This window comes from Trachemys scripta, chromosome 15 (genome assembly GCF_013100865.1).
Source record: "Trachemys scripta elegans isolate TJP31775 chromosome 15, CAS_Tse_1.0, whole genome shotgun sequence".
NCBI classification, from domain to species: domain Eukaryota; kingdom Metazoa; phylum Chordata; order Testudines; family Emydidae; genus Trachemys; species Trachemys scripta.
Genome location: NC_048312.1, coordinates 3,394,641 through 3,408,701, shown reverse-complemented (window position 1 = coordinate 3,408,701; position 14,061 = coordinate 3,394,641). Strand labels below are relative to the sequence as shown.

At 53.8% G+C, this 14,061-nt stretch overlaps 1 protein-coding gene across 1 annotated transcript in view; it reads left to right on the top strand.

Annotated features, from left to right (window-relative positions):
• Window positions 1-13,839, top strand: part of FAM222A (family with sequence similarity 222 member A) — an 86,075-nt gene extending 72,236 nt beyond the window's left edge. Inside the window, 2 exon segments of the mRNA XM_034790804.1 lie at window positions 10,740-11,545; window positions 11,547-13,839. Coding sequence (XP_034646695.1) covers window positions 10,740-11,545; window positions 11,547-11,984 — 1,244 coding nt within the window. The 3' untranslated portion in view covers window positions 11,985-13,839.
• Window positions 13,840-14,061: the final 222 nt, after the last annotated feature.

Here is a 14,061-nt window from a genome sequence, read left to right as displayed (position 1 = left end):
ATTTAGCCCTCTTGTGCATATGTGTTATGATAGTCTTTAATTATATGATCACATACTATTTTTCCACATGACCCCTGACTCATTCAGCGCACAAGAGGGATAGTGCGTGCTTAATTCATTATTTTGTTTTCTCCTCATTGTTCTTATAATGGGAATTGCCAGGCTACCTTACTAGGCGGTGCTACCAGCCCCGCTACAACAGTGTGTGTGTGTGTGTGTGTGTGTGTGTGTGTGTGTGTGTGTGTGTGTGTGTGTTTTCCTCTCCTGTGCTAGTGCTGAAGACCTAAGCTCAGGACATTTAAAAAATCACCCCTTTTGCTATGTATTGTTTTCCTTTGCAATTCCTTTCCCTTAGCCACAGAGACCAGATTGGCCTCTTCTGCAGGTGGCATGCTGTTGTGGCATTCGTGGCACTGCCGGGATGCTTAAATGTAAAGGAAGAAACATGCTCCCACCAACAATCTTCGGCAGCCTTGTGAAAACTTTCCCATTCCTGTCCAGTGAAATTCACCCTTGTGCTAAAGACCAGCATGGGACCTCTCAGGGACAAGTAGAACTTAAGTAATGCCTCAGCCTCATGTCAATCCTCAGCACAGGGGTGAATTTCACCCATTCCGCTTCGTTCAAACCTTCTGTCTTGAGAGGGGACATGCCTGCTTGGCTCTCTTGCCGGGTGTGTTTAGCTGGTCATTTTCCCGAGCAAGGGTGCTGGCAGGAAGGCTAGAGTCCTTCTTTCCCTTGAGACTGAGCAGGGCTAGGATCGGATGCATTGAATCGCATAGCGGCAGGGGCAGAATGTGTCCCGTCTTGTTGTTGTCTGAATACGAGCCACTGGTGTTTGGAGCTTAAATCTCCAATGGAGAGATGTCAAACTGTCGGTAATATTCATCCCACATAGGAGCGGCCCTCGGTTCTCCCCAGCCCAGTCCCAGTTTATCTCGGCTCCCCCACTCTCTTGATTTGGAATCGGGTTGCTGCACATGTTCTGCTGGACGGCATCCACTGATCTGAAGTGTCTTTCTCATCTCCCCCGGCAGCTACATTTAATCCTGCTCGAAGGGCCTGATTTTAATTGCCTTAATAGATTCGTTAATAACAATGTCTATTTAAGACACCTGTAAAAAGCCCATAACATTAACTTAATGGGAGAAATGGCCAGTGATCTCTTCCATTCTGCCTTTTGAATTACCGATCCAGGCGCTTAATGGAAGAACAATGAACAGGCAAGGAAATGGGCCGTCCTGTTGGGTGTGCACGTGTGGGTCTGCACACAGCTGGCTTTACGCTAAGGGTCTAGGGGTCAGAATGCCACAAATTCATCTTCAACACGAGCTCTCATGCGCGCAGCAGGAGCCAGAGGAGCTGAAGCTAAACCGAGAGGCCGGTTTCTGGCTCTTTGTAGGTGCTGGTTGAGATGGGCCCTTTTGGAAAAACTCAGCAGCTTTAAAAACCCAAAACCACCCAACCTGCATCACTGCTGCTGTCAGAGACAGAAAAACCCATATCACAATCTCCAAGGCAGCAGGGCATGTGCCCTCCACGTGTGACACAGACCAAGCGTCTAATGGCACAAAGAGCAGAGGACACACTGCTGCCATCCCTCTGCACACAGAACTCACTTCCCCGCGGAGGTGCCGAGGGAATTCCAGGACAGGGCGGGCAGCATAGGACCGAATCACCGATGGTATGGTTGACTTCAAGAGCGGGACGTGTCTTTTTGCAAGCAAGCGATAAGCCAAGGGAGGCCAAACTGTAGCCCGTCCAACATGGCAGACAGCAGATAGTCAGCAGAGTGTGGCCCCTTAACAACGCCTGCAATCCCAGGGACTCTGGTGAGGATGCATAGCATGGGAGGTGGTGCAAAGTGCAGCCCAGGGTGCATACATTGGAGCAAACAGCTGCCTTCCTCTTCATACAGAGGGGCATTTTGCGGAAGATCTCAGCGTGCCCTGCCATGCAACCATCGGGCCCGAACCTGACCCTGTTGATGTCAACGGTAATAATCCAAGAAATTTGAATACGAATCCAAGCAATCTCAGTATTCTGGGACCTGTAGTCTCTGCAGGACCTATCACCTCCCACCTCCGCCACCATCTAAGATGGACTCTTTGCACGGGAGTATTTCTCACTACGAGAGAGCTAGAGGAGAAAACCCATGTCTTTGTAGGGGGACCCAGATGCTGATTAGGTGGCCACAGAGTTTTATGTATCAGAGGGGTAGCCGTGTTAGTCTGGATCTGTAAAAAGCGACAGAGTCCTGTGGCACCTTATAGACTAACAGACGTATTGGAGCATGCGTCTGATGAAGTGGGTATTCACCCACGAAAGCTTATGCTCCAATACGTCTGTTAGTCTATAAGGTGCCACGAGACTCTGTCGCTTTTTACAGAGTTTTATGTGTTTCGCAGCAATGAGACGCCAGTGGCAGGATTTTAGGTGACTTGAAGGGTTCTTCTTGCTATGGATTTAAGCAGGGGTCAGCTGGTGCGTGGAGTCCAGCATTCCTTCAACTTTCTCATGCCAGGGAGCTCTCCATTTCAGAGTCACGTAGGGTTAGAAGAGTCCGCAAAGGTCATCCAGTCTAAACCATCCACCCTGCCAAGATGCAGGATTTGTTGGGTCTAAACCATCCAAGACAGATGGCTCCAGCCTCCTTTTGAAAACCTCCAGTGAAGGAACTTCAACCTCCCCAGGCAGGCTGTTCCCTTGGCCTACTGTTCTCCCCACAGGAAGCTTTTCCTGAGATTTAATCTCAATCTGCTATGCTGTCGTTGGAAGCCATTGGAGCAACTCCACCGGCTGAATAGTGGGCGAGATTCCTCTGCTTGTTACCCACAGTCTCTTCCTAGCGCCAGGCTCTCTGCGGGTTCTGAGCAATATAAAAGGGGGCTTTCGCCAGTCGCTGGAATACTAATCGTCTGTCGTTTCCCCCTGGCAGAGGGGTGGCTGACCACAGAATTTCAGATTGTCTGGATAGGTGCTAATTAGCTAAAATTAAAGGTGACGTTTAATACAATGGTGAATTCTGAGCAGTTTACAATTAACGTGGGTTTTGCACAGTGAGCTTATTCGGTAATTACTGTTCTCCCGCAAGCAGGGAGCGGGTGGCTGGAGGGTTGGGTTAGATCCTGGGTGGTAGTTATGTGGCGTGTGTAATTCATACTCACTCCCTGGAGCTTGCTTGGTGGCACTTCACTTGGTCCGACCTCTCGTTCTGTCGTTTCTGCTGCACCAGCTCCGTTTGGAGTTTCTCCTCCATTGCTCATGGACTCTTGCAAAAAGATAGAAGCCTTCCACGCACAGTTTAACAGCCTGCCCCCCTTCCCCCACCCAGGATATTGGGTACTCCTCTACGTGCCCTGGACTGGTGGGTGTTAACAAGATAAATCAGCTCTGTTATATTTTGGGAGGCAGGGGGGCTGGGCGTCAGGCAGCCTTTGGGAACAAACGATCTCTCCCAGGACCTCCAGCGGGAATCTAGCTATCCAGGCCTTGCCCTCTGACCTCAGCGATTGACCTTCCCTAAGGCAGCAATCTGTTTATCACGACAGTAGCTCTCTAAGTGCAGTAGCGCTGCAAAGATGGGCTGCCAAGCTGAGAGTTTAGACCGCTGTCCTAATTCTTTTCCCAATGCCATCAGCCTCTAAGCTCCCCACAGTGTCCTTTGGCCACACAGCAGATGGGGCCGCTCCTCTGTCCTGCATTGCTGGGCATACCTTGTGACACAGGGAGAGTTCTTGCATGAAAGGCCTGTTGATGACCCCACCTCCGTTATCCACCCATGGAGGTGAGGGTGCGCCCGTCCCAGCCCCTAGTGAAGGTTGAGATGGTCCTATACTTCCCTCCCTCATCCACTGGGTTAAAGGGGAAGGGGCCTTTCCACTCGTTAGCCAGCTCACTTTTCCCACACCTGCCAGCGGGCCCCACTGCTGCTGGAGCAGCTCTTCCTTTTTGGGAACTGAGCCGCGAGGACACTTCCCAGTCATGTGGAACGATTTCCCCATCTTCATAAAGTATGTGTGAAATGCTTATACGATGTCTTTTTCCATGCCATTACTTCTACTGGAATTGAGTGTGTGCAATTGCATTTCGAGCCCAATGCATACTCCGCTCTGCCTGCCCCACATAGCCAGAACCCCAGTGGCTTGACTCTCTCTCCTGTGATTTGGATAGGCCAGAGGAGCCATTACAGTGCTGCACAGGGAACTGTTTTCTAGCGCCTTCGTTATAGGCTGGTGTGCGCATTTGAAAAAGGACCCCCCGTGGCTTTAAAAAAAAGGGTTTCTCAGTATGCTCTGAAAACAGATTTTGTGAAACCATGTTCTCCTGGCTAATGTCTCTATTAGGTGGGATTGCTGTTCCCCTTCCACAAAACTGCTCATCCTCGTTTTTAAGAGTGTTGTAATAGTCCTTTGCTCTGGAGTTTGTACAATTACCAGTGACGGTTAAAGGAAAACCACGGCCTGGAGCAGGCGACACGGCCCAGTGCCCTGTGTGCCGGGACAGGACGACAGGCAGACAATGCGTGTGTTATCACTGAAAAGCAAGGTCCTGTCTTGGCATTTCCGAGCCGGTTCCTGGCGGCGGCCAGGCTGTTAGTGACATCAGAGCGGTGATGGCTGACCCGCCCAGAACCTCGACACCAGCTGTGGGCCTGCCTCTGCACCCCTTGCACCTGCAAACGCATGTTGGAAATCTCACCAGAGCTGTGTTTCCTGAGACCTTGTGGCCCTTCTGGTTCTGAAGAGAAACTCAGAATTGGGGGGAGGGGGAAGAGTTTTGTGTTTTGAGGCTTTCAGAAGGTGAGTTTGGCTCCAAGGTTTCCTGGAGGGCTAGATCTGTGGCCCCTACTAACCCTGTGTCCAGCCTGCTTCCCGCCAGACCCAGACCCTGGTCTGCTCACCATGGGACGCTGGGACAGTTAGATGGGACATCAGAACTCTTAGGCTGGGCTTTGAACTCAATCTCTCATTTCTATTGTTAACCCAGCGCTGCAGCAGGTGGGAAGCTGGCAATGACCCCACTGGGCTCCTGGGATGTCACCGCCCCCAGCAACCGTGGCCACTTTGAAACGTCTAAATAACAGACGTGGTGTGTCTGCTACATCTCCTGCTTAATTACTGGGAGAAGGGGCTGCGGGACCTTTCAGACTGCCGGTGGCCTGAGCCACGTGCATTAGGTGTGGGGGCCCCGGAAGGCTTGCATTGCCCGTGTGACGTGTTGGAGATCTCGGCAGCTCACAGGTTTGCTTCGGTGTCTTACTCTTTCGCCCACTGATGACGCTGCCACTTCTCTGCCGGTCTCTGTGCCCCACCTGAAGTCATGGGAACACGAGCATGAAGCTGCTGGTAACGGTGATTTGAGTCTGCTGGCAACCCCCAGGGAAGCTCCTGCTGGCTTTGAAATCCGCCTTTGCTTGTGGGAGATTGGTAGATGGCCCGCCCTGCTCTAGGCGGGCCCCAGACGATTCTCCATGCAGCGAGAATCGAGTGGTCACATTCAGGCTCGGTGCAAACTAATACCGCTGGGGTGTGAATATGGCCCCTGGGTCTTCAGAATAGAGTATTGTGTATTTAGATTAGACTAGCACCCCGGGGCGCTCTATGTGCACACGGTGAGAGCCAGCCCTGCCCCCGGGAGCTCACCAGCCTGAGTAGACAATACAGGGAGGGGAGGGGAAAGAGACACTTGTCTGACTTGCTCAAGGTCACCCGGCAGAGCCAGGTCTCCGTACTCCCGGCCCAGTGCCCTCTCCTCTAGGCCGCACTGCCTCTCCTAAAACAAACCCTGAGGAATCGAAGAGCTCCATCTGGGGCTGAAACAGCCTTTGCGCCTCCTGTCGGCTCTGAAAGACCTCAGTGTAAACGTGCTAATGGTGAAGGGGAGCAGCTGGACATCCCTGCAGGGCCAGCCCCCTTGCGTGCACTTCAGCACGGCCCCCCAGCATACCCCCCCTGACCTGAGGGTGACGACAAAGGAGTTCAGTCTCCAGGGTCCATTCAGTCCTTGACTGAAATAGACCAAAAACCTTTGAGATCCCACGGTGGCTTGTGTGACATTGACATCGGTTCCTCTAGGGGCGGGTCTAACTGAGACCCCCTCCTGGTCTCCACCTGGCCATCACGTGGTAGTGAGGGGGGGTCTCATCCAGCCACTACCAACCTGGGTCAGCTTCAAGGGGAGTAGAGACCGGCATGCCTCAGCATGTACCCTGCAGAGCATGCTGCGTCCTGACAGCAGTCGGGGATCGGCTCCAGAGCCTGGTAATTCTCAGCCGGATGCCCGAGAGGAAACTTCCCTTTCGCAATATGAGGGTGAAAAAGCTTGCACCGAGGCTGGAGAATGCTGTTTTTGTAACTCGCTCCGAGGTCAGCGCCGAGGTTGGATGACCCTTGTGTCTCTCAGGAGAAGGCCGGCAGCTACCTAAGCCTGAAAGCGTTTTCCTTTACGAATGACTCAGTAGCAACCATCGTTTTCTGCCTTCTTGTGTGTGTGGAGATTTTAAACACCTAATTTATTCCATCTATTAGATAGATTTTGTAGATTTAATCATTTTCACAGTTGGTGGCTCATTGGATACTCAAGATAAACTCCAAATGAAAGTATAATGGGTAGGACAAATGAGTTTTCACACCAGAATGGCAGAAACTTGCTTGGGAAAGAGTTTGAGAGGAACAAAAATATATACATAGATAATTTTTTTTCCTGCAGTGGCTTTTGCTGACTATAGTAGGTTACCACAGTTAATTTCACCAGTTTTGTTCATCTGTAAAATTGCATAAAAGTGACATTTTTGTGCTCATTATAGGAAGTGCTGATTTATAGCTAGTAAATGGAATGCTTTTCCATTTTTGGTGAGGTTCTCGTAGCAGCGCAAAGCACCCATGAAATTGCTTGTATAATGTAGTTTAAATCCAATCTCAGAGAAAGATCCCCCCGTTGGGTAAAGTGACATTTCCATTCTCCACACTGAGTTTATTTTAGGCCACTTAGAAGTGACTTTATAAGAGAAAGGGGGCAGGTTTGCGCTGTAACCTCATTTCTGCCGGGCTGAGGTCCAAAGAGCACTTGCTGGGGATTGCTTGCGAGACACTCCCTGGAGCCTGCCGCTGGGCGGAGGGTTCATGCAAGTTTTTCTAAAATTGACCCAGAAGAACTTTTGAGTGAGGAGCCCCAAATTGTCCAAGAAGAAGAGACGACTGAGTGTGAAATGATCAGGCAGTAAGACGAGCCGAGGCGAGCGCAGTGGGCGACAGACAATGCGTTCCCGAATAACTGAATAAAACCTCACTAGTCAGGCGCAGTGGGGAGCTGCCAGGGGACAGGAGAGAGGCCCAGGCATGAATATGTGCAATTAACATGCAGGGATGGAAACCGCTGCCTCCCCAATCCCGTGGAACCTCATTCATCTGCCTGTCGTGGGCGGTTCTGCTGCGCCGAGCATGCTGGGATCTAGAGGCCAGATGCAGCTGGGGCTTGTTCCCCCAGCACGCTATCATTTACCATTCCCCGGTTACGTCCCTGTGGGCCACTTGTATTTCCTCTGGACTCCAAATTCTGCCCTGGTGCGGGGGCTGCAGCTCTACCCAAGCCAATGCTGAGCCAGGAAGATGGCGATAGGGAAGTACAGGGCGAAGCCCCCAGCTGCTGGCGTGGGAAGTTCAGGCTGTGCATGTCTTCTCCCTGCAGAGGTGGGAGCCTTTGCTGCTGGGGTGCTGCTACTGGCAGGGGCCATCGGACCCCCCAAAACACAAGGCCCTGAGTGGTTGGTTGGTTGGGGATGGGGGTCAGGGACCCTGTTAATCTGAGGCTTCTGTCCTGGGCAGCCTTGCTAGATGCTGGGCGGCCCCGGGGGTCACAGTGCGTTCTCTTTCCCGTGCGGGGAGCAACAAGGGGCCCTGCTGTGGGCCCGAGGCCTGGTCACCATCCCGCGCTCCGTTCAGATGCGGCTTGTCCCTGTGGAGCGCACCGTCGCGTTTCCAGCTGCTGGTGGCTTGGAAGCTGCCAGGCTGGCTGATGGCACACCTGCGGCTGGGTCACCCATGCCGAAGAGGTGCTTCTGGCTGAGGGCCAGCAGCCTGAACAAGGTCCTAGTGCAGCGGAATGGCTGCGGGTAGCCATGGCCCCCAACCTGCAGCCCAGAGGAACGACCGCTCCCAGTGTGCAGTGCCCCATTTATATCTGGCGGCTGCATGGCCTGTCACAAGATTATGGCATCTGTGGGCTGCGTTAGGCCACTCCTGAGCCACTCCAGGTAGGGTGAGGCAAGGACCCTAGTGAATGCAGCTGAGTCTGGGGCGAGGGGACTTGTGGAGGCGCCTGCCTTTACTTCCCCTCTGCTGCTGCCTGAGTAGCAGGTGGGCACCGCGTGGCAGCAGGCTCTGCCGTTCCGGAGCTCTCTGTTATCACCCCACTGCCGCACTTCCCCTTAGCCTCCTCCCAGCCCAGCCGCCTGAGAAGGACACGGCTTCCTTTGGGGTTTCACTCAATCAAGAGCCTGATGAGGAGACCCCCCGGCCCCCAGCACCAGTCCCAGAGCTCTTTGGAAAAGCAGTCGGCTCCGAGATTGGAGAGAAACAAAAAGAAATTCTCTCAAAGCGCTTCCCCTTAATGCTCTCGCTATGGAGCCGGCCCCAAAGAGCCAGTTCAGAGGGGCCAGCGGTGCCCCGTCAGCCTCGAGCTGCTCACACGTGTTCGGCCTATTTGCCACATGACTGGCTTAATGGCTGTAATCTTGTCTTCCCCGGCTTTATGGCCCGAGCCCGTGGATGGCAGATAACAGATCCCTGATCAAATTGCAGCTTTGCCTTGTTAACTTACTTTGAAAATGTCCATTTTCCCATTTGGAGTCATCTCTTCCGCGCCGGGAAGGAGGAGGGAGGAGCTGCTGGCTCTGGGGGCTGCATAGTGCCGGGCTGGTTCTGGGTCCCCGGGCCGACCCTCTGCTGTGGGGGGGAGGGGATTGCTGCCCACTCCCACGCTCTGCACTTGTAGCTCCTGCATTTCTGGGCTGGCAGGACCTAAGCCCAGCTCAGGGGGCTCCATGACAGAGGCATTGCCCCTGGGCGGGAACTCGGCACCTGAATCTGCTCTCACCTCTCCTGCCTGAGCATGACCCATGCTGCAGAGATGCCATTGGGGGGAAGCTACTGGGGCAGGGGGGTCTCTGGGGGCATGTGGGTGGGGAGAAGGGGGTGAGATGTTGGATGTTTGGGGGCGGGCAGGTGAGTCTATGTAAAGGGTGGGATTGTGGGGGATGATGTGGGGCTGTTAATGTATGAACGTGCCTCTCTGTGGAGAGGGGTCTGTGCGCTGTGTGTGCAAGGATTGATGTGTGTGTGTCGGGAAGTGTAGGTGTGGCTGTTGCTGTGTGCGTGCAACTTACTGTGTACACGTGGCAGAGGGGATGTGTGCACTCTGGCAGGGGGGTGGGGTATGTGCATCTGGCAGGTAGTGTGTGTGTGTGTACACGTTGCAGGGGGATTTTGTGCGCGTGCACTCACGTGGTGGGGGTGTGAATATGATGGTTTGTGCATGCATGTGGCAGGGGGATTGTGTGTGTGCGTGTGCACATGTGGCGGTGGGTGTGTGCACGCGCACACATTGCGAGGGGGTTGTGTGTGTGTGTGTGTGTGTGTGCGCATGTGGTGAGGTGTGTGCATGTGGCAGGGGTGTGGGTGTGTGCGCCCATGTGGCAGTGGGTGCTTGCGCACACATTGCGGGTGGGTTTTGTGTGAATGTGGCAGGTGTGTATATGTGTGGGTGTGTGCACACACGTTGTGGGGGGGTTGTGGGTGTGTGCATGTGGCCGGGTGTGTGTATGTGCACGCACATTGCAGGGAGGGGGTGTGTGCGCGCACGCGCCATGTGGCGGGGGAGGGTGCGCATGTGTGGAGAGGTGAGGGTTCTCTCTGAAGTGCCCTGGGCTCAGTGCTGATGCTCTCTCTAGCAGCTTGGATGGTTTGGGTGCCCCGGAAATTATTCGGTGCCCCCCATTCCTGACCGTGCAGAGAGAGCGGTTCCCGCTCCGGAGCCCTGAGCACGAGCCTGGTGCAGAGGCCTGGCACGTTCTGGCAGCTCCTCCGGATTTCATTCTATAAACGAAGGCCGTACTTCTCGTAACGTGCTCCGCAGGGAGCAGGCGGCAGCGCACCGGGAGCGTGGTAAACGGGATGGGTGGCAACTCTCCAGCCACGCTTGGTGACGGGGAGTAACGGCAGGGGGCTGGGTGGTCCAGCCGGTGCCAGCAGCCGACACTTACCGGACGTGGGGAGGAGGCTAACTGGCCGTATTGCCGAGGGTTGTGCCCGCAGGAGGCTGGCATGGCATTTTCCCATGGGTACCGATGGCAGAATGAGCCCCGTCGGTCGGTATGTTTAACAGCAGGATGCCGAAATGAAGGGTTCCCTTGTCAGTACTTCTGCCTGCTCTCTGGTTCCCAAACCGTTTTCCAAACACCAATTAACGAGGCACCTCGCAGCCCCTGTGAGACCCGGCGGTAGGTCCTCGTTTCACAGGGGGCCCACTGGTGGGGGAAGTGACTTGTCCAGGGAGCCAAAAGTAGGAGTAGGATGAGGCTGGTCCCTGGCTCTAGCCCTGTCCCTGAGCTGGGAATGGAACCCAGGAGTTCTAGCTGCCGGTGCCTTGCGCCAGCCACTGCTGCCGATGCCTTTCGGCACGTGCGGTTTAGTGCTGTTCCTGGCCAAGTCTAATGCTCTGCCCTCGTTTGTGTCTCGTAGGTGAAACGGCGGCCTCCATGCATTCCCCACGCTACCCCAGCCCAGCCGAACTGGACGCCTATGCACAGAAAGTCGCCAACAACCCCCTAACCATCAAGATCTTTCCCACCAACATCAGGGTCCCCCAGCACAAGCACCTTAACCGGACGGTCAATGGGTACGACACGACAGGGCAGCGCTACAGCCCCTACCCCGTGCATTCCAGCGGCTACCAGGGCCTCCTGGCCATCGTAAAGGCCTCGAGCAAAAGCATCGTGAAGAACTCGGAGGGCAAGCGGACTAAGATGTCTCCAGCGCAGGTGGCCATTGCCCCCTACCCAGTGTCAAGCACTTTAGCGCCAGGCCCCTCGTGCGCCGGGCACTTGAATTATCACAGTACTCAGAAGCAGCTCGAGGCGCCGGTCCCCCCAAACGTGACCGTAGCTACGTCCGTGATCCCGCTCGCAGGCCGGAACCTGGCCCTGCAGCAGTCCAACTTGCCCTCTATCCAGAGCATCATCTACCAGATCAATCAGCAGTGCCAGGCCCAGGGCTCCCAGCAGGCCTGCCAAGGGGTGGTGGTGACCGACCCCAGCCCAGCAAAGCACGGTGCGGCCAGTGGCTTTGCTACCATGGCGACGGCGGGCGCTGCTGTGGCCTATGCCGGTGCCGTCCTGCCCGACTGCCGCAAAGGGGCTGAACTCGCCATAAGCTCCAACCCGGCCATGACCGTCGGCCCCAAGGCCGGCATCTACCCGGACGGCATGGATTACCTTATCTGGCAGCAGAAACAGCAGCAGCTCCGAATGTACAGCGGGGGCAGCGGAGGGGGGGGGCGCCGTCAGCAAGTCCCCAGAGACGTGTGCGGGGGTCTCGCGCCCCTACACCCTGACAGGTGCAGTGGAGAAGGTGAGCTCCTCCCCTTTGAACTGCGTGGCCATGCACGGCAACTTCTCGGTGGGCCAGTATTTTGCCCCCCCTTGGAACAGCATCTTGGTCACCCCCAACAGCGACTGTTACAACCCCCAGGAGCTTGCCAACGGGCACCGCGAGCTCGGCGTGCCCCCCTCCGACGGCCTGTCCAGCAAAACGCTCTGCAATACCTCCATCACCAGCAGCAGCCTCCAGTCACTGGAGCATGTCATCAATGACATCCACCCGCCATGCATCAAAGAGCAGATGCTGGGCAAGGGCTACGAGACCGTGTCTGTGCCAAGACTCTTGGACCATCAACACGCCCACATTCGCCTGCCCGTCTACAGATAAGAGCCTGGCGCTGCTTTCCAAACAAAGGGCCATGGTGGGAACTTGACTGGCATCCATTCTCCTCTCCGGCACCGCCAGGGTCTGTGGCGAAACAAAGCGAGGGCTCGGGGGTGGGGGGAGGATTCGTTCACGAAAGGGGCTGGGGGCCCCCAAAGACGCTGGAATTAATTGGGGTCGTTGAACTGGATACACCTGAAACCCGCTGGAAGCCACGGACGAAGGAATGCTTGTTTCTAGAGCTCTGAAATGGTCCTTTCATTTCCACGAATGTGAACAGGGAATCGCTACAAGTTGCTGCTATCCAGGGAGAGAAGGTTTCGCTCTGTGTGTGCGTGTGCGTGTGTGTGTGTGTGTGCGCGTGTGCGAGTGCGTGTCTGTGTGCGTGCGCCAGGCGGATCTGCATGTGGGAGAACCCCCAATTCTCTCCTGCGCTGAGTCCCTAGGAGAGTTTTAAGTAAAAGAAGAGCTCCAACCCCCCGATAATTCCAGGCCATTGCAGCTTGGTCAGGACCAGAAAGAGCTAATGCCTAATTTCTAGTTGAAGTCCATAACTTGCACTGCTTTGAGTAAAGCTAATAATTGGGGACAGTCTGGAGGCTATTTAAGAAAAAGAAAAACACTTGAAAACTTGAACAGATTTTTTTTTTTAGTTAAATATACTGTACATTTATGTGTTGGCTGCTACAGAGTCTCTTCCTCCGCTCCCTCCCCCGCCCACCCCCATTGCTTGGGCCTAGTCTGTTACTTTCATTAAACCACACGTTTTTGATGCTTTCTCAGTGAAAAGGTTTCATTGCCCAGTTGCCCACACGGTGGGGGGAGAGCCACGTTAAGCTAAGGAGGCAGGGACCTGGGTGAGCAAAAAGGGCACCAAGTTAAGGATATTTTACCCTCCTCATTGTTCTTGCAGTTTTCCAAGCATTTCCCTAGCCCCTGTGGTAAAGAGAGTCTGAGAGGGCAGAAGCAAAATGTGACTTATCTCGGCCAGATCCGAGGCAGGACCCCTGTTCTAATTTGTAAAAGAATCCACACCCGCTTAACAAACGCACCCTCACCCCATCCCAAATGGAAGAGCTTGTGACCTCCCTCCACCGCGCTCAAACCAGCTGATCATCCGCTAATCCGGCTGGGCACAAACGTAAATCTAGCTGAGCACCCGGCAAAGCAGTTTCTTTTTTATTATCAGGAGATGAATAGGGAGCCATTATGGTGTCTCCAGGCTCTGGGAAGTCTGCTCAGAGGAGTGGTCCGTCTCCCCTCCCCCATCCCCACCCTCTACCCAGGTCCCGTCACAGGAACATTCTGAATTCTAAGATTTCCAAGGTTGTTTTTTTTTCTTTACTGTCAATTATACCTTTGTTCTGTTGTAGAGGCAACTTGCAGGTGAAGAGAAGTAGAATCACATTTAATACATCTACCCATTGTACCAGGTTGTAATTTGCATACTTTATTTTCTTTTTTAAACAGTTCAAAAATGTTCATTATGGTCTGTTATTCAGTATGTGTAATTATGTGTTTAATAGATTTATTCATTTAAAAAAAGCGGTTCTACATTACAGAAAATACAAAGTTTTTTGATGTTTAAAGGAAAAAAAACCCACCCCAATGAAACCCAATGTGATTGTGCTCAGAAAAGAGGTACTGTATCCTTAAAAGGCCTGTTCAAGCACTAAGTGCATTTAGAAATCTCTGAGAATGTTTTTTTTATACTAAAATTGACCATTATATTCTACTGTGAGAAGTGCTGTCTGCACTATATTGTTTTAAAAATGAGAGAAAACGGAAAAAAAACAAAACAAAACCCACAAGCTGTGTGTCCGAATGTTGTTTTCCCAAAGTAAAACCAGGATATCATCGGCTGTGTGCTCTGGATTTTGTTTGCTGGCTGCGGCCCCTCCTGGATCGTTTCAGCCCCTCCGCAGGGGTGGGGGACAGGAATGGCGAAGGTTCCCGGGCGCCCACCCCACTGTGCGCTCAGGATTTTGGCACTCGCGGCAAGTAAGAGAAGCAATTTCCTGACTCTTGGGGGAGGCGGGCAGGAGAACAATCTACAGCCAGCAGGGCGGGTCATGGGCAA